The sequence below is a fragment of the Anastrepha obliqua genome, chromosome 5 (genome assembly GCF_027943255.1).
Source record: "Anastrepha obliqua isolate idAnaObli1 chromosome 5, idAnaObli1_1.0, whole genome shotgun sequence".
NCBI classification, from domain to species: domain Eukaryota; kingdom Metazoa; phylum Arthropoda; class Insecta; order Diptera; family Tephritidae; genus Anastrepha; species Anastrepha obliqua.
The window spans coordinates 104,074,088-104,092,921 of record NC_072896.1 but is presented as its reverse complement, the minus strand read 5'-3'; the positions used below and the strand labels follow the sequence as shown (position 1 = coordinate 104,092,921).

The window sequence follows — 18,834 nt, the reverse complement described above, 5'->3', positions numbered from 1 at the left end:
CTATTTTTGGCTTAATGGCTTTATCAATAAGCGAAATTGTCATATTTGGGCTGAAGAGCTGCCCGAAGCCATTCCAGAACAGCCATTACATCAATTGAAATCGCACCATAAAACACTTTTTGATGCCGGAAATTGAAACCCGTGATCTCCACAGCAGTTGGTTCCAACAAGACGACGGGCGGTGATACTTGCCGTGAAACAATGGATTTATTGCGTCGTCTTTTCGATGAGCAATTTTTGGGGGTATGTAAATATTCGCTCCAGCTCTGAAAGTATTCGATACGGTACCAGCTGGTGGTAGTAGAGGAAGAAGAAGGCCTCCTCTGCGTTGGAAAGATCAGGTGGAGAAGGACTTGGCTTCATTTGGTGTGTCCAATTGGCGCCGGTTAGCACGAGAAAGAAACGAGTGGCGCGCTTTGTTAAACTCGGCCAAAATCGCGTCAGCGGTTATCGCGCCAATTAAAAAGAAGAAGAAAGTCTAAATGCTTGATGGACAAACCAACTTCGAAGTCAACATTATTAAAGTTATTCACCAGATACCGACGAAAGCCTTCCAGCCAGTTATTCAAAATTGGTGTTTATGGATGGCCGAATTACGACACAGTTGCAGACAATAATTGAAAGGGAATATTTTTGAAAAATAAATGTCAGGAATGGTTTAATTTGAACTTTCGTTATTTTATTTCAATTTAAAATCCCATACTTCTAAATGTATTACCCTTTATAGGTATATATTTAGCGCTTACACCCTTTTTGGGTATTTGGGCGAGCTCCTCCTCGTATTTGTTGTGTGAGTGTTGCTGTTTTCCAGAAGTGCAGCGACAGTTTTAAGCGGACCTGAACAGCACATGTTTTTTTTTTGTTTTTTATGAGGCAGAAACACACCTTGTGAGAAATTTTTTCTATCAATTGGTGTTTCGTGCCCAGAGTTTCGAACCTATACACTTTCGTTTACGTTTTCCACAAAACAATGAAATTTCAAAACAGACCCCAAAAGAGAATTGCAGAGAAATTTAGTCTAGAATTACAGAGATTTCCTTCATCTCCCAAACACCGTGTGTCACACCAGGCTGCTAAGAATACTGGAGATAACAATGAAAATATACAAGCAAGGTGAATACGACTGTGGAATAGAAATAATTTCACGATGATAGTGAAATGGAGAAAAAAAAAACTGCTGAAAATAAATAAAATAAAACTAAATTACAAATTTAAATAAAAATGAAGTGATTCTTAAGCAAACTGAGTCAAAATTGAAGACGAATGGGTAGGGGAAGACGAACTACGAAGAACGAGCAACGAAGACGCAGCAAACGACGACGCGCCAACTACCACTACTGACCTACTAAGGCGTGCAGGCGCGTTGGAGCGCGTTAATGCGGCGAAAACCACAACAACGCAGCAGCAAGTGTGCGCGCAAATACGAAGAAAATTAAGAAAAAACAACAGAAGAGACAACAGAGTCAAGCAGCCGTACGGCACGTAAAAAGCGAAGAGCGTAAATTGAGGGGCAGGCAATGGAAAGGCAGCAGGAAGGCGACGGTTAGGGCATTTACCGAGATAATAAGCTGAGGATGACGTACGTGGAGTCGATAGGAGCAAGCAGGAGTATAGCAGGCGGAGTTTGATTGAAGTAACAAGAGGTAGGCGAACGCAGCGACTAATCAGCTGAGCGCGCCACTGTGGAGGCTTACTAAGCAACAAAGTAACATGACTACAACTCGTAGATGGCTGTGGATGTATGTAAAATGTATACCATGTGCATAGCTGACTAACCGGCCAACTAACTAGATGGTCTGTTGGCGGTCTGTTGGTTTGAACATCTGGTCATCTGGCCATCTGATCATCTGGCTGTCTAACTGTGGGCGAGTACATCTTCACTACTTCGGCTTACATACGAAATTATGCTTACTTTTGCTCGTTACACACACTTCTAAAGGAAAAGGAAGAAAGAGTAGTAAATAGTAATAGAAGTAGTGTTAGTAGTAGTGGTGGTAGTGGCAGTAATAGTAGTAAAAATAGTGGTAGTAGTGGTAGCAGTATTGGCGATAAGCCTGAAAGACGCATTATAGCAGCAACAACAACACGAGCTGCAGATAATAAACACTTAAATATGTGCATACATTCATCCATTCATACATACAAGCAAACATACAAACACAGAAACATACATACATACATACATACACAAGCCGCCGCATATCACTCATCGCTCGTAAGCTACAGCGGCGCTAACAACAAGACAGATTTTTCTGTATTTTCTCTCTACCTTTGTTTTGCTTTCCTTGACGAGCTCTTGGATAGTTTTTTGTTTTTGTACAAACTTTGATGTTTTTTTTTACTTTTTATTTTTGTAAATTTCTGTCATTGCTGCCCGCTGCGAATAATAAATAAGAAAAAGTTTTTCTTCTACACGTATTGTAAATTGCAGAAAAGCATTTGTTTGATGAGCGCCTGAAGAGTAATAGAGGGCGGCTACAGGCGAGGCAGCAGCACCATCAGCAGTGCTGCTGTTTGCGGTGGCGGCGTCAAAAATAACTCTGTAGAACACCAGCGCCTAATACAGACACACACACACACACTTATTGGAGTGTATGTGAAGCCATTAATGCAGCCACACACAGTCACACATCTGTATGTACAAACAAACAGTCTCTCAAGCATTAGGAACCGCGCTTTTTACGACTGCCGCCTGCTTCACAGGCAGCGTACAGTGGCGCTACCAATGCTAACAGCTGAAACTGTCTGCCTGCATGCTCGCCATCTACTTTCCCAGTCACCGCTTTGTTGCCAACTGTTTGATATCAGCGCGCTGCTTCTGCTGCTCACTTACTTACTAACTCTTATTGCCTAACTGAGACAGTCTTTGAGTCTTTCATATTGGCTTATTGGCCACCATTGCCATTGCTATTCCCCGACTGCTGCTGCTGCTTCTGCTTCTGCTGTAGCTGCGGCTTCTGCTTTGACTTTGGCTTTGGCTTTAGCTACTGCCGTTGCAGCCACTTGCTTTATGCCTTATGGTCTCTGTTGCTTTGGTGGCGTTTGGTGTTTGCCGTACGCCGTTCATCGTTCGTCGTTCGCCGTTCACTGCTGTCTACTGTGTGCCGTCTGCTGTCTGCCATTTGGTGTTGATGATGTTTTCGCCGCTGGTACGGCGCACAGTTGTAAATGTGAGTGCCAAGCGTGTGAACGTGATTTTCTTCTCTTTTTTCCCAACCGCGTCGTACTACATTTGCCATTTAGTTATTCTGTGAATTGCTAGCAGGAAGTGTTCATGAAATAAAAATCGGGCAAAAAAAAATACGTTACATAAATTAAATACTCATAAAAGGGAATTAAGGTGGAATATATGTACGTATGTAGTGGACATATGTGTATATGAAACGAAGTAAAGTGAAGTGAAATGAAATGAAATGAAATGCAATGCGCGTAGTTAGAAAAGTGGCAAAATTTGTAGTGGAGAAATTCGTATTGTTGTTAAGGTAACTTTGTGATGAACGAAGTGCAAGAATATAAATTAAACGGTAAATCAACAGTGAAACTGATTTCAATAGTATGTAATAATAAAATCATAATATTTTGATATATATTTTGTTTACTTGCAATATCTGAAGCCAAAGTGTTCGGCGAAAAAATTTAAATTCAGCTTTAACAGGAGCCTCAACTTTAAATTTCAACTAAAAATGCCGTATACTATTTACTAATAAATAAGAAATATTAATGAAATTATTTGAAAAAAAACGATATCAAAAGTGATGTATATTTGTGTTGATATTCTGCGAAATTTATCTATTGGACATTCAGTTTAAAATTACCCACAAAAAAATCGTCTCAAATGCGAATATAAAAAAAATGTGTCACAATTTCAGACACATAAATTAAAAACTAACCTCAATTGCATAGCTCTAAATTATCAGGCGGATAAGCATAAACATAAAAAAAATAGAAAAATATAATACAATAATATAATAATAGTGCACTGGCAAATCCTAGAAAGATTTCTGATTTTTGTATTAACATTAGGGTGGTCCAAAAATGCATGGGAAAAAATTTATATTAAAATTTGTATGCTGCCGCCCCCCATAATGGTAAAGAATGAAAAATAAAAAGACCCGTATTTTTTTTTTTTTAATCAGACCATATTTAATGGTGCCGCCGGGGCTTTGAAATATCCCATGTATTTTGCATGGGAAAAAAATACTTTTTCGTAGATTTCATGTAAAAACCTGGAAAATGAATATATTTTAACCGGATAACTCAGTTTCTCTTCATAATTGGTCAGGGAATAACAACCAATGATGAAATAATTAATTTTTTTGTATTAACTATTTTTTATAGAACCCCAAAAAGCCCCCATAAAACGAAAATCTAAGAAAAAATCGAAAAACAATATTTTATATTACTTTTATGAAAATAGTTACTACAAAAAAAAATTAATTATTTCATAATTGGTTGTTATTCCCTGACCAATTATGAAGAGAAACTGAGTTATCCGGTTAAAATATATTCATTTTCCAGGTTTTTACATGAAATCTACGAAAAAGTATTTTTTTCCCATGCAAAATACATGGGATATTTCAAAGCCCCGGCGGCACCATTAAATATGGTCTGATTAAAAAAAAAAAAAATACGGGTCTTTTTATTTTTCATTCTTTACTATTTTGGGGGGCGGCAGCACACAAATTTTTTTTGGACCAGCCTAATTAACATAAAACGTGTTCAATAAATTTTTGGCGAATGCTGTTGAAGTAATATTCCTTGGACGAATATACACCCGGTAATGATGCAGTAACTTGAAACAAACTGTCGTGGCACCATTCCTTTAAAGTTGTTTCGGTGTTGTGCTTCCTCCAATTTGTGATGTGCGTCTTGATGTTTTCCAACGAATAGAGAAATCTGCAGTTTTATTCCGCCTTCGAGTGGCAGATGAGTATTTAGGAGAAGCATTTTAATGACAGAATGCACTCAAAGGTGTACTACTGGCTGTCGTGGCAGTTGTTGAAGTCGCAGTAGCCGAAGTGGCAGTTCTTGGCTATAATTTGCTCAGCGTCATTGGAATATAGACCCGACAGTCGCAGAGGAACTAACATGAAAACTGATTTACCACGCTTAAGCTTTTCTTAATACTACAATGTCTATGTAGATGAACTGATTCACCCTCATCACTGATTCAGCCAATCCTCCTTTCATTACCAGAACTGTCCAATCATATCACCCTCTATTTCAATATATTCTTAGAAAAAGACTAGCACTCCAACGACATTTATCAACTACTAATTGTAACTGTACATGAAATTCAAAAGCGTATCTTCACATTTATAAGGATTTTAAAAATATTTTTGGAGCATATATTCAGAATTTAATAATTGAATACTATGTACTACAATTTAATAATACATATAATAATTGGCGCTTACACCCTTTTTAGGTGTTTGGCCGGGCGCATACTCCTATTAGTGGTGTGCGTCTTGATGTTGTTCTACAAATGGCATACCATATTTTATATTTATTATTTCCTATTATTTAAGGGAGGATCAAAGGGCCAGTCTCTTACCTTCATTCCAGGTTAAATTCAAGGCCCGAGTTTCTAAATCCAACAATCATCTCTAAGTTATCCACGGCTTTTCTACGGCTTCACATTGTATACGAAGGAGGCGGTCAATTCAACCCCATGGATTGATCTGCTTATAAGTAAAAATACTAGCAGGCTTTTCTATAGCAAAGTTGAGGTATCAGGTAGTTGATATGAATATTTCAACTTCCCATTCACCAAGACTATATCCAATTATGCTTGCCTTCTCTTACACCCACTGCTTTGTCATCTGTTTTTACTATAGATCAATTTTCCATATCCTCTTTTGCAGAATTATATTATTTCTGGAAAAAATACCCTAGCTAAAGTCCGAGCAAGCTTCGGTTTCAGTAGATAAAAGCATCAAGTTATCGAGATAGATATGGATATATGTAAGCCAAAATGCTCAGAATGATGCAAGCAGTCGATTTAGAAAAGTCTGTCTGTCCGTCCTCAAGCAAAAGCGAATATATTTTAAGGGGTAACACCACTGCAGAAATTTCAAAAAATTGATTTTTTTTATAAGCTTAAAAAATTCTTTGAACCTTTTAAAATACAGAACAAAAAGTTTTATACGTTACCGAAAGTCTATTTCATAAATATTTTAAGCTTTTAACCAAGCGTTAGTGACTGCTACCTAACGACTTCTCCAAATTTCCAAACTTTAAACGCGTTTTTCTCAAAACACGTTTTCTGAAATTGGCACGCAGCATAACTCAAACAATTTTAAATATTTTTAATCAGGTTTTTCACTACGTCTGTATAATAACCTTCTTAAGAGAAGAGAGTAGGGGATTTTCGATAGATTAATTTAAACGATTGTTATAATTATTTAAGTGCCGTGTTTTTAGTCCAAAATAGAGTTTTTTCCTTCAAATGCTTGCTAATTCCACAAAAATAAATATTTTTTAAATCCCCTACGTGTTTCTCTAGCTATTCTTATCTAGATTAAGAAAAAAAAATGTTTCTTTGTTCCAGATTAAAATTTGCACCCTCTGTGCTGCGTGCCGCGGAGCTCCTACAAGAGAAACCACATTACAAAAATGTCTCCAATGCCGCCATTTTGTAAAATTTTTCGATCAAACTTTGTAGTTTTGTATTTTAGCATATAAGTAATAACTTCCCAAATCAGAGTGATTGTTTCCCCTTTCCTTCTATACAAAAAAAAAAAATACCAGTCTAACGGTTAGACGGGATAGAAGTGAAACCTTCCGTAAGACAAACTGAGAGAGAATGAGACGAAAGCAGCATTAGGGGCGGGATAATTATAGGTTCATTATAATATTGCTATAAAGTTCATATTTTATTTTCTTCATTTTATTATTATTCATCCTCAATGTTTTCAATTTCAACAAATGATACGAGTGGCTTATGATAGCTAAAATATGATACAAATGCTTTGGTTTCGATGTTGTCAACATATCTTTGAAATACCGCGTCAATTGTTGTTTTTGATCGTGTTGTCGGTTCAGTGCGATTGTTACACATTTTTAAATTGAATGTTGTATTGAGAAAGTCAATTGAAGGAACCGCTGTGTCTAATGCAAAATTTACATTAAAATCGCCACTTAAAATCATTGGAACTTTATCGTAATCTTTTCTAAGTATCCGCGATACTTCTGGTGTATACTTTATTAAATTTTCGTGAATGAATTCCGTGATGCTATTTATTGATTTTTTTTTCTGTCGATATTCACGACACTTTTCTGCATTGTTTTTCGGCATAATTGCGGTAAATATTTAAAAATGAAAATATTTACGAATATAAAAATACACACGCGGTTGCTATTATGAGCGTCCCCAGCAAAACCTGCGTGACCGAAACTCTAACACAATTACATTTTTTTGAATGTTACAAACACATATGCACGCAGGTTTTGCTGGGGCGTGACCGAAACTCTAACACAATTACACATATGCACTCGTATTTGTTTGAAAATCAACTTTTTTTTTTGGTTCTCCGTCACCTTTGGAAAATGTGTAAACAGTAAGCAAACTTTATTCATATATTTTTCCTCATTTTTGCATCAGTAAAATTAAACAAACGCCGTAGCCGAATGGGTTGGTGCGTGACTACTATTCAGAATTCACAGAGAGAACGTCAGTTCGAATCTCGGTGAAAACACCAAAATTAAGGAAAACTATTTTTCTAATAGCGCTCACCCCTCAGCAGGCAATGGCAAAACACCGAGTGTATTTCTGCCATGAAAAAAAGCTCCTCATAAACATATCATAAAATAAAATAAAATAACTGTATAAAAAAAATTTTTTTCTTGTGATTCGAACCAAGGATTTTGGATCGGAAGTTCACATTGCTAGCCGCTCGGCTATTGCGCCATGCTGTCGGCGCTGGCCTAAAAGTTATTTAGTTCGTCGCTACGTTTATATCAACATATAATATAACGCTTCGTAACTAAATAACTTTTAAGCCAGCACCTACAGCATGACGCGGTAGCCGAGCGACTAGCAATGTGAGCTTCCGATCCAAAATCCTTGGTTCGAATCACAAGAAAAAATAAAAGTTATTTTAATTTAGTTCGTCGCTACGTTTATATCAACATATAATATAACGCTTCGTAGCCAAGTTGGTCGCTTTTTCCGTTTCACTTTTTCCCAAATCACTCCCAACGATTCTAAAGAAGTTTTCACTTCAAAAATTCTTTAAAAATCGTGTTTATTTTACGCGTGTACAGTGGTGTTACCCCTTAATGTGATTTTGCCCAACGTAAGTTGGTATTATAAAATGGGCAAAATCTGTGAATAACCACGCCCACACCCCGAAAACCGGTAATTACAAGAAAAAAATAAAAACACCTGATATCTCTGTTAAAAATGAACCAAAATTACTCAAATTTGGTACAAATGGTGAATCCAAGGAAATAAACATATGGTAAAGTTTTTAAAAAGGGCGATATCACCCACTTTTAGGTAAATGCGCGAATCATGATTATTGTTAATCTTATTTGCTCGCGCTTCGGTTGGGGGTGCAAAGTTCCGAAACAAATAAATTCCATTAGGATCGATTCCTGGTTTTAAGCTTTATTTGCGGTCATGTCAGCGAGTCGTCGGCTGTCGTAAATTCATCGTACAGCTTCGTCTCCAAGATCCTTTGGGTCGACCTCTATGGCGTGAATCTTATGGATGCCAGTCTACGAGCATTCTGCTAATGTCAGTCGCAAATTATTGCAAATTATGACCAACCCATCTCCATTTACGCTCTTGAATCTCAATTTCAACTAGCCTTTGTCAACCTTATCATTTAACACCTCGTTATCGGGCCGCCATATGCGCAGGATGGCCCTAAGGCAGCAATTTATGAAGAATCACGATGACTACTTGATAAAACTCATCCAAACTTAGTGCCTAAATGTATTGTTCACCGCTTCAGACCAAATTTAGTCTTCCTTGTTTGCTTTAAAAGGTTTTTAATAATACCGTTCCAGAAAATTGGCATACATGGCATTCATTTGCCTTTCAATTAAATTGCAGCGAGTTCAAAGCCAACTGTGCAAATTCCAAGTTAACATAGTTCAAATATTTATTATTATTATTACATTTATACTTTACAAATTAATTTTTAAAATATATTTTGGAGGCTCGATCACTGGATCATTTTGCTTCGAAGGCGAGTTTATATACAGCAGGTTGTGTTTTTTGAAGGCATCGCTTAGTAATTTCATTGTACTTTCCTTGCTGCAGTCTAGATTCAAATATTTATTTTCACCTAACTTTCTTTTCTACACTTCAACGTAGAATATAATGCTACTCCAATAGATAACTTCTTAGCTGCCTGTTTATCCACTGCCTCCTTTTCTTTTGTGAGAAGCATTCACTTAACCTATTTACTTACCTATCTGACGTCGAACAGCTTGCCTAATACTGACACTCCATCTTTCACTCTGACTTGTTCTTTACCTCGAGGTCTAATTACTTCGGCTTGAATGTTTTGGACTATGCAGTACTGTTAGAAGAGCGCAATGGAAACTGCTTTTGAATAATTTGTAAACTGTATCAATTGCACCATAGGCCATATGCTCCGATGAGAGAAATAGTAAACGTTGCTCTTGTTTAGCTACTAAAAATCGTAGTCGGAAAATTCTGACAATTTATCTACAATTGGTACTGAAACAAAACTTAGAAAAATATAATAGAGGAATACGAGAATTTATTTTAGCTGGAAAATATATCAAAACAATAACATTAATAAATTCAAAGTTTTGTTAAAATTTTAACTAAACCTGCAGATGATAATACACCAACAGATTCTGATTCACAGGATTTAAATAAATATCGAAAATAATTGTTCATAAAAGTGCTTCCAACACTCGCAACACCATCACTAGCATATGATATATAATTTGTAAATTTAATTGTAAAATATTTTAAGTTTATTAAACTTATAGATGCTTTTCAAGTTGAATGACTTCGTTTTTTACATATATTGCTAAAGAAAAGCAACGACAAGTCACGTCAAAGTGCAGCTTTTTTAATAAACTTGTTATAGAAAAAATTATACAGAAACAAATAAAGTGATTCAAATTAAAAAATAACAATTAAACTCCAGCAGAAGCTTCGGGTGCGGCAACAACAAAACGAAACACAATGGAATATATAAATATGGATAAACGTTTTAAAATATCGAAGACGTTAATTGTAAGTAAACAAAAAGTATTTTGCAAATTTCCCACATTCACCAAAGTTCCCACGCTGCGTTTATAGTACTTTTGTGTAAGTATATGTATGTAGAAGTAGAAGTTAAATGAACACAAGTTTGAAAGCGAGTTCGTAGCTTAAGTCTTTTGTTGGTTAACAGAAATGAGCTGAAGAGAGAAATCTTCATTGTGTTAAAATGAACGAGTAATGGCATTATTGAAGCCAATAATAATTGGATTTAATATTGTTCTGTATTATTATTAAAATTTATTAATTTTTTGTGTGGTAAAATGCATGCCACAGAACAGTTAATAAAAGCATACATCTACTATGAATCTATTGCTCGTATTATCGAACCACAAAATGAGAAGCGATGCAACTTTATTTAAAAATAAGTTTACCATGTACTCCTGATTATTATTTTCACTACTTAAAAATAAATAAAAAATGAATTTTGAATTTAAAAATTAGTGATTCTTTATTATAATAAAAATTAATGAAAAAAATCATTTTTCATTCATGTTTAATAGTAATATTGTATAAATTTATTATAATAAAAATTAATTTAAAAACAATCATTTTTACATACATTTTTGTTATAATATAATAAGAAATTTGTGTTATAAACACAAAAACTTTTCACAATAAAAGTACAAAATTAAAAGTCGTTCACTTCGCAAACTGCGGTCATAACAACTCTAGCGGCCAGTATAGAGACTTAACATTGAGGATTTATTTTGATAGTGTGGAAAATACTGGAAGTATAGTTTGGAAGGTTAAGTCCACAATCCGGGAACTATACAGGCTGCAAAGAAGTGTATGTTTATGCATCGCGGGTGTCATGAGTACAACCTCTGGTGATGCCCTAAATGCTATGCTTGATTTGCTCCCCCTGGATCTTAAGATACAACAGGAAGCAATAAAAGCAATGTGTAGACTCCTTAAACATGGTTTCTGGCACGAAGATGGAACTTCGGGACACAGAGAAATCTTTAAGTCGCTGTCGGAGCAGTATCCACTGTTTTTGGCACCTAAAGATGGCCTGATACCCACAGTTGCATTTGGAAGGAAATTTGATGTCAGATTTCCATTGCGTGAGCAATGGAGCAATCGAGAATGCATACAGGGAGGTTTGACGGATATTTTCTTTACCGATGGGTCCAAGACTGAAATAGGGTCTGGAGCCGGATGGTACTTAAACGATAGTAATAAGTATCACTATGCTATGGGGGGAACGGCAACTGTTTTCCAAACAGAAGTTTTTGCCATCCTAAAAGTAGCCGAATGGATAATCGAGAGAAGATGGAGTGGGAAACAGATTGGAGTCTTCAGTGACAGTCAGGCTGCATTGAAGGCCCTGGAGAACGCGAAGCAAACCTCAAAGATTGTTCAATGTAAGAAGAAGCTTAATTCTGTCGCAAGACAAAACAGGCTTGTACTTATATGGGTTCCGGGACACTCCGGTGTTCAAGGAAACGAAATTGCCGACGAATTGGCCAACCGTGGATCAGCAGCGGCGGATAGCACTGAGCACTTTCTCTGTGAGTGTCCTGCCTTTGCTAGAGCAAGGCTACGAATATTGGGTTCCGATCTCATGAGAATAAGTAATATTCCTGCTGTGGAACTGGAGGATATTTACAGATTTGCCAAAGAATCTGGAAAATTCTCACAGGACTAACTATCTCTATCTCTGTCTCTATTCTTTCCTATCTCTTTCTCTGATACTTTTCTCTCTCCCTCCTTGACTATCTACCCCCTTTCCAGAGCTTCAAATACAATGGGCTCTTTAGCCTGAGTATTTTAGGAGCCACCAAATCTCCTGGTGCTCCTGGGCTCGACCTTTTCAAATTCAAATTCAAATTCATGTGTTGTGAGGGATGCCCATTTTGGCGGCTTGTTCTCCAATAGACCAGAAGCCAGTTATGACTGCCGTGAGTCTACAGGCATCCCGTCGTTTCATGTTTATCAATGTCGACGATTGCTTGAGGTTGTACGGGGGCCATAACGTTCTGCTGATTTTGCATTTCGTCTGGTCTCTCCATCTACAATCTGCAATTCGAAGGTATTTTCTGGTATTTTTCTGTAATGTACTCTTAAATATTTTATGATCGGGCATCCATTTCTACTATTAATCGTCATGTTTTATGTTCCTATTTATATGTCTCATTATTCCTATATTTATCTCTGAGTTCATTTTGATTTTGTTTTGGAAATTAATAAAAATGGCTACCAGAATTCTTACTCCAACTTTCAACTAGCTTTCGATCGTATAACCATCCCATTAGGCGCTATGTGCGTGTTTATAACTTTTATTCTTAATTTATTTTTATTCATTTATAACGAATTTAAGTCGTTCATTTTAAGATGAAATTTCTTATTCCACATTGTGGCGCATTTTACTTAAAGATCTTGGCTTACACTATTAAAATATTAAAATATCAATTTAGTTCAAAGCCATTTCAGACCTCGAAGCTTCTCTGATTGAGCTCTGAATAAGTTTTATATAATATTTAAATGAATAATTAGTCAACGAATTACATAGATAAAATTCCCCAAGTCAGTTAAAAGTGCCGTTACACCTTTTATGAATGGAACGAGTTTCAATTGTGTATTTTCGCTATAATCACCTTGACATATTCACCTCTTGAGAGAACTCTTTTCCAACACTCACTAAGTAGAGTTTAGTCAGATTAATTACATATGCGTGTATGTATGTAAGTATGCAGTTTGTAATTGGAACTTTTGTTTCACATCTCCCAACAAAAATACTTTTACTAATGTAAATACTTTCCACACAATGGCTTAGCTACACAATTAATCACGTGCATACAAATAAGAACCAAATGCAAACAACAAAAAACAAAGCCAACAACACCAACCACCGCATAAGCTTAGCATATTTGCGCCGCATGACTACGCAATCATTTTCATTTCAGTTTTTATTCATATTTTTGCTTTTCCCTTTCCAATTTTTTTTCTCTTTTTTATTTATTTACTTATCTTTTTCACTTACGCTCCTTTTATCGTGTATTTACTCAATGTCCGTATGTGAATGTGAATACATGAATAGTATTTGTTTTTGTTTTTTTGTTTATACAAAAAAATTTCACTTTCTTTAGCAATGCGAATGTGAGCACCAAAGTGAAGTGTTTACGCACATAAAAAACAAGAACAACAAAAAACAACAAAGCTACAAAAGCCAACAACTGAATTGAATGCGTTGATATGATAGCGGTGAGAGGCGCAGGGCACAGCAGTGAGCAAAAGAGCGTCAGTTGTGTGATGTATGTATATGCGGGCGCATATAGGCACGTACGCGATCATACGTTTATACATACACAAATGATCCATACATGGATAGCTGTTTGTTGAGCAATGCAAAGCATAAATCACCATACCTACAATAATTTGGTGCTCTTTGGCTGCTTGAATGGCCAGCGATTTGAGTTTGTCATATATTTTCGCTGCGTACCATTCTTTATTTTACTATTTTTTTGTTAATATTATATTTTTTAGTTATATATACATATATAAATGCTGAGCACAAAAAAATAAATATTTATTTACGAAAATCACCACAAGGGACTTAGCTTAGTTTATTAACTCGTTTTGTTTTCTTTTTTTATGCAATATAAAATTGGTCTGGTAGTGAAATTAAATGTCGTCAACTGAGTCAGCTGCTAATTTTTATTTTTTTTTTTTTTTGTGCTACATTTTTATTTATTTTTTTTAAGATTCGATTTGCATAGTTTTGGTGGCAGTGAAGCCGTGTTTGCGAAATTAACCACTTTTTGCCTAAATTTTGGTCATGCTAAGTGAATAAAAAGTATACCAAAATCTATTTTGGATATTTCTCAAACCCTTTTGAGCTTCATTAGCTTAAAAAGGTGTCCAAAAATCATGTCAACATAAAAGTCATTTAGCGTATGAGATAAGATTGAGGCTTTAAAATGAAACTACTAGCGTTGCTCAGTGTACGGAATGCGACCAATTACTGCAAACGCCTGCAAACTGATCTAACTAAGGTGTGTGTTAGAGAGTGTGGTGTAAAATAAATTTTTCTATTATAAGATTTGATAACGTATTTTTTCAGAAGCTAATTCATTTTGTTGGTTTACGATGGATACTTAGTTAGAGTTAAGAGCACAGGCAGAGAGCTTTTGGATTTTTCAGCCACTGGTGAAGCGGCTCACAGTCCACCCTTTACTGTATAAACATCGTTAATATGGAACACAAAGTACTAAATGCACTATAATTTTTGATTAGCTGAAATGAATATAAAATAATGTTATTACATTAATTTTAAGGAATTCATATTTTGATTTGTCTGAGCTTGGGAAGGGTCTAAGCTGACACTTTTCACCTAAACTTTAATATCGTCGGAGGATTATTGGTAATTTAAAAGGGCGATAAGGTATTTAAACTTGTTGTTTGCATTGAATGCGTAGCATCTTGAGAGTATTGTATAAAAATTTTAATCCAAAAATGGAGACAAATTTAAGAAGTTATGAATATTTGAGTGAGCGTTGCTCCATTCCGCGTTTCTATACCTGCTCTACTTTAAAACTTTTTCTGAAACTTGTAATTTTTGAGACACGTGTACACGTGTAACTCAACATCTATTGGATCAATCAATTAGAGCAAAATTCACGTAAGGAATTCTATTCCTGCTCAAATTTAAAGTGTTCTTCTGAAAAATGTTCTGCAAATATTTTTGAAATCGACGTATGCAAGTAGTTCAAAATCTTCTAGATCCATCGTTTTGAAGTCGCACTCAGTACTTCCTCACATAATTTACCAAATATCCCTGGGGGCTTTCTCGTTTTTTTATCAGTTAATGAGCTTAGAATAACAAAATAGCTAAATTTTTTTGTAAAAAAACGATTTTGTTGACATCCGAATGTTACCAAAAAGTTAAAAATGCGAAAAGAAACCCACTCACGGATACCTCGAGAAACATCTCTCCTAAAAAATGCATTTTTATCACTTTTTTACTTCAGATTATTCGTGGAGATGGGTGATGTACACCACAAAACATCTTATTTTCGAGGCGACTCCACACATTTACTCTCACTCACTTAATTTTCAATATTTTGCAATAAAAATTTAGGAGAACTTAGCTCAAATGTTGCGTTATTATATGAAAATTACCTGACTAAACTTATAATGTAATATCAGTAGTGCCAAAAAAATGTTTGCTTTTTTCCCCTAATAATTAACCTTTTCCTTTGATTAGGTGACTGAATGCGTATCTTAAGAATTCCTTTTTTCTTGATAAAAGTAACTCCAGTTGCTCCAATAACATTTAAAGCTACGCAAGCCTTCTTTTCTTCTACACGTAACGGTGGAAAATGAATGGCAATATAACTACTAACCGAAAAAAATTCAAGCTGTCTAACCATCTAATATAATATTAAATTTACGGGTTCGCGTCTTAAGTCTTTCCTTTTACATATATAATTACTTAGAAGCAATCTCGAAAATATTATATATTTAAACTTTTCCGTACACTTTCAACTTACCAGTTCAGCTCTGGTTAAGCTACCGCTAATTAGTAAGTCTACCGCTACTTATGTCTTGTATGTTGCAATTGATTTCACTTAAGTACAGAGTAGATGCCACTTAACTACCAGTTACATGCATTCATACATACATGCACACATTTACTGCAGAGGCTTACTTAGCCAAAATGGTCATTAACGTTTTGTAGATCAACGATTTTAAAAAGTTCAATAAAATTCTCCGAACATTTCTAATAATAACCTTTCTTCTTTCTTTTCCCACACAAACAACAACTGCAAGTTTTTGCTCTTAGCTCCCATTTCGACTGAAACACAGATAAAATTTCACCAGCTGCTCGTTGCTTGAATTGCTAAATTTGGTTAAGTGTAACAGCAAGTTGACAGCTGCACACACATACCTATATACATGTATGTGGTTATTACTTTTTTTGCTTTGGTTTCTACTCCATTACACATCGGGCCTCCTTATTCGCAGATAAATAATTCATTTAGCAACATCAATTCGATAGATCGTCAATTGCAATGGTGGTGGTGGTGATGATTGTAATGATGGTAAATAGAATAAAATTAGATGAACAAATGAATTGGAAAGCAATTGCTGATCCACATGCACATACAAACACTTGTAAAATACTACAAACAGATTCAACAAAAAATATGAGAGCATAGAAATAACGGGCCAATTTGTGAAAGGGCAAAGGAAAAAAAGAAGTGAAACCTTTAACTAACCTTTTGGCAGTGCCTGGATTTATCTTCCAAGCTGACGATTAATTTTTTATAATGAATTCAATGTATGTATATGGAGTACCCTTACTTCCCTACATTATCGCTACCTCTACGGGGCACTGCTTTTTAGCGATAAGTGTCAGTGGAGTAGGTAATCTGGAAACCGATTTCGGCCGCTATTCTCGCAACGTCAAGGAAACATGAAAGCTTCGGGTGCCACCCCTGCCACTTTTAACAAAGTAATAATACGATTTTTTTTAGGTTAAAACAAGCACTAGATACACATACAAAGGTTGGTTTCATCCGCACTTAGATTTCCCTTATTTATTTTTTTTTTTGTGTGGAAAAAAATTTTGATTTAATGAGCTTCAATAAAAGCAAATTTAATTCCTTTACAACTTTATTAAAAATTATGTGCATTCTGTCTTCTATAGGCTCAAAACGCATGCCTCGATGCGGCACGAGTAATTTGAGTTTAGGAAATGAAAAAAGTCAGTCGAATTCATATCCGAAGAAAGCAGTGACTGTGCAGTGCTATTCGTTAAATTTCGGAGCAGAAACTCGTTCAACATTCAAGGAACTTTTCCAAAAATTGTTGTGTTTTTTTACGGATTTGCTTTATCAATAATATTTTTTATTTATTATCTGACCTTTGCTTACCTTTTGGATTTTGACATTTGCTTTCAATTTGAAAAATATATTCAATTCCTTGCTTTTTTATTATATAGTACCACATCGATCACGGCCCTAGGTGATGCTCTAAGGCAACTGATTTGAGTTCTGTTTTTTTGTTTTTGTTAGGTTGCCACATTTGCGATTAACATTCCTATCAAAATGGTATCGCCATTGCTTGACATTTGTAAAAGTTACGCGGTCTTGCGTTAATCTATCTTTGCTTGTGCTCTCAATTTTTTACGGATCTAAAAATCGATTTGAATTTGGAACTCGTTGTTGTGAAATTTTGTGCTAAATTTGGATTTAATGGTGTGAAAGCCTTAGAAATGTTTCGGTAATGATACTCTAAAGAAAACAGCCGAGTTGTACGAACGCTTCAGAAGAGATTGTGAGCCCATCGCGGATAACGAACGTAGTGGCAGGCCGTGGACATTGAAAACTGATGAAAACATCAATAAATTAAAAGAAGAGTTGATCAATTGATCTGACCTGAATTTCATGCAAGAAAGGAATCGTATTGATATCGCCAGGGTCTACCAAGGGTCAACATAAAAATATTAAAAATTTTTCTCAACGAAACGAAGGTGTGGGAAGGTTTGCGAAAAAAATAAAGGACTTTAATTTTCCAAAAAAATTAAATAAATAAATATGTAATATATAATAAAATATGTATATATATATATGTAACATATAATAAAATATGTTTCCAGTGACACATTAGAAGCCTGGATCAGTTGAATTATTCAAATTTTCCTTCAACTTTTCTTCAGAAAAGGGACAAAAATGCAGACTTTTTATGCTACAACTCTTTATCATTTGAGGCGATTTTTTGAAAAACAAATATTTGTAAAGACTAACTACATTCATACAAAACTAATTTTTTCAGTTACTTTCAAATCGGTTCAGCTCGCGTAAATTTTTAATACAATATAAATAAAATAAATCATATAATTCCGAAGGAAAAAGAGTACCAATTTTATTTTTGTAAGCGAAGTGATTCACCCTAGTATCCATATTTGATTAAAATGGAATGTGCAAACCAAATCATTCAATCGAATTGGATTTCCTTATAAAAGTGAAAAGCGAGAATGGAAACATTAAACCATAAACCCTAACTACTTTTTCATACTTTCGCTTTCTCGCTGAAATATGAAAGAAAAGCTATAATCACAAGAAATCAGTAACTTATAATTAAAGGCATGGTGTGTGCTTGAGTAAATTACATACACATATACATACAATTAGTGTGTGTACTAGATGTAGGTATGTATGTATGCAGAGCAATTGGAAAAAGTAAAAAGTTTGATTATAATAGTTAAGTGATATGCATCAATGGATAAGCGAAGAGAAATAAAACTCAAGTGAAAATTTAATCGAAAATTGAAAAAAAGCAATATTTTTTTTCCGAGAAGAAGGGAAAGTTGTGATAAATAATCAAGAGTTATTTTTAATTAACAGGAATATTTATGGCACGCAAATGCACATAAAAATCTGTTCAAATTCATACTCTGCAAGAAAGCTGATTGCTTGCTAAGTGGTTGACGGGGGGATATAGAGCCACAGAAATAATGAGTGCTGTAGGTACGCAAGTTGATCATAAACCCTAGGCGGGGTGTTCTGAAAGGAGGATGGTATAGTTTTGGAGAACTTGATATCTCTATTTGTCAGCGCATTGGTGGAATTTGA

The 18,834-nt window shown here is 35.2% G+C and overlaps 1 protein-coding gene across 1 annotated transcript in view; it reads left to right on the top strand.

Moving 5' to 3' along the window:
- Positions 1–201: 201 nt before the first annotated feature.
- LOC129248904 (protein spaetzle 4) overlaps positions 202–18,834 on the top strand; it is a 41,746-nt gene continuing 23,113 nt past the window's right edge. The window contains exons 1-2 of the mRNA XM_054888514.1: positions 202–243; positions 1,940–2,115. Of these exons, the coding sequence (XP_054744489.1) occupies positions 202–243; positions 1,940–2,115 (218 nt within the window). The remainder of the gene's footprint in view (positions 244–1,939; positions 2,116–18,834) is intronic.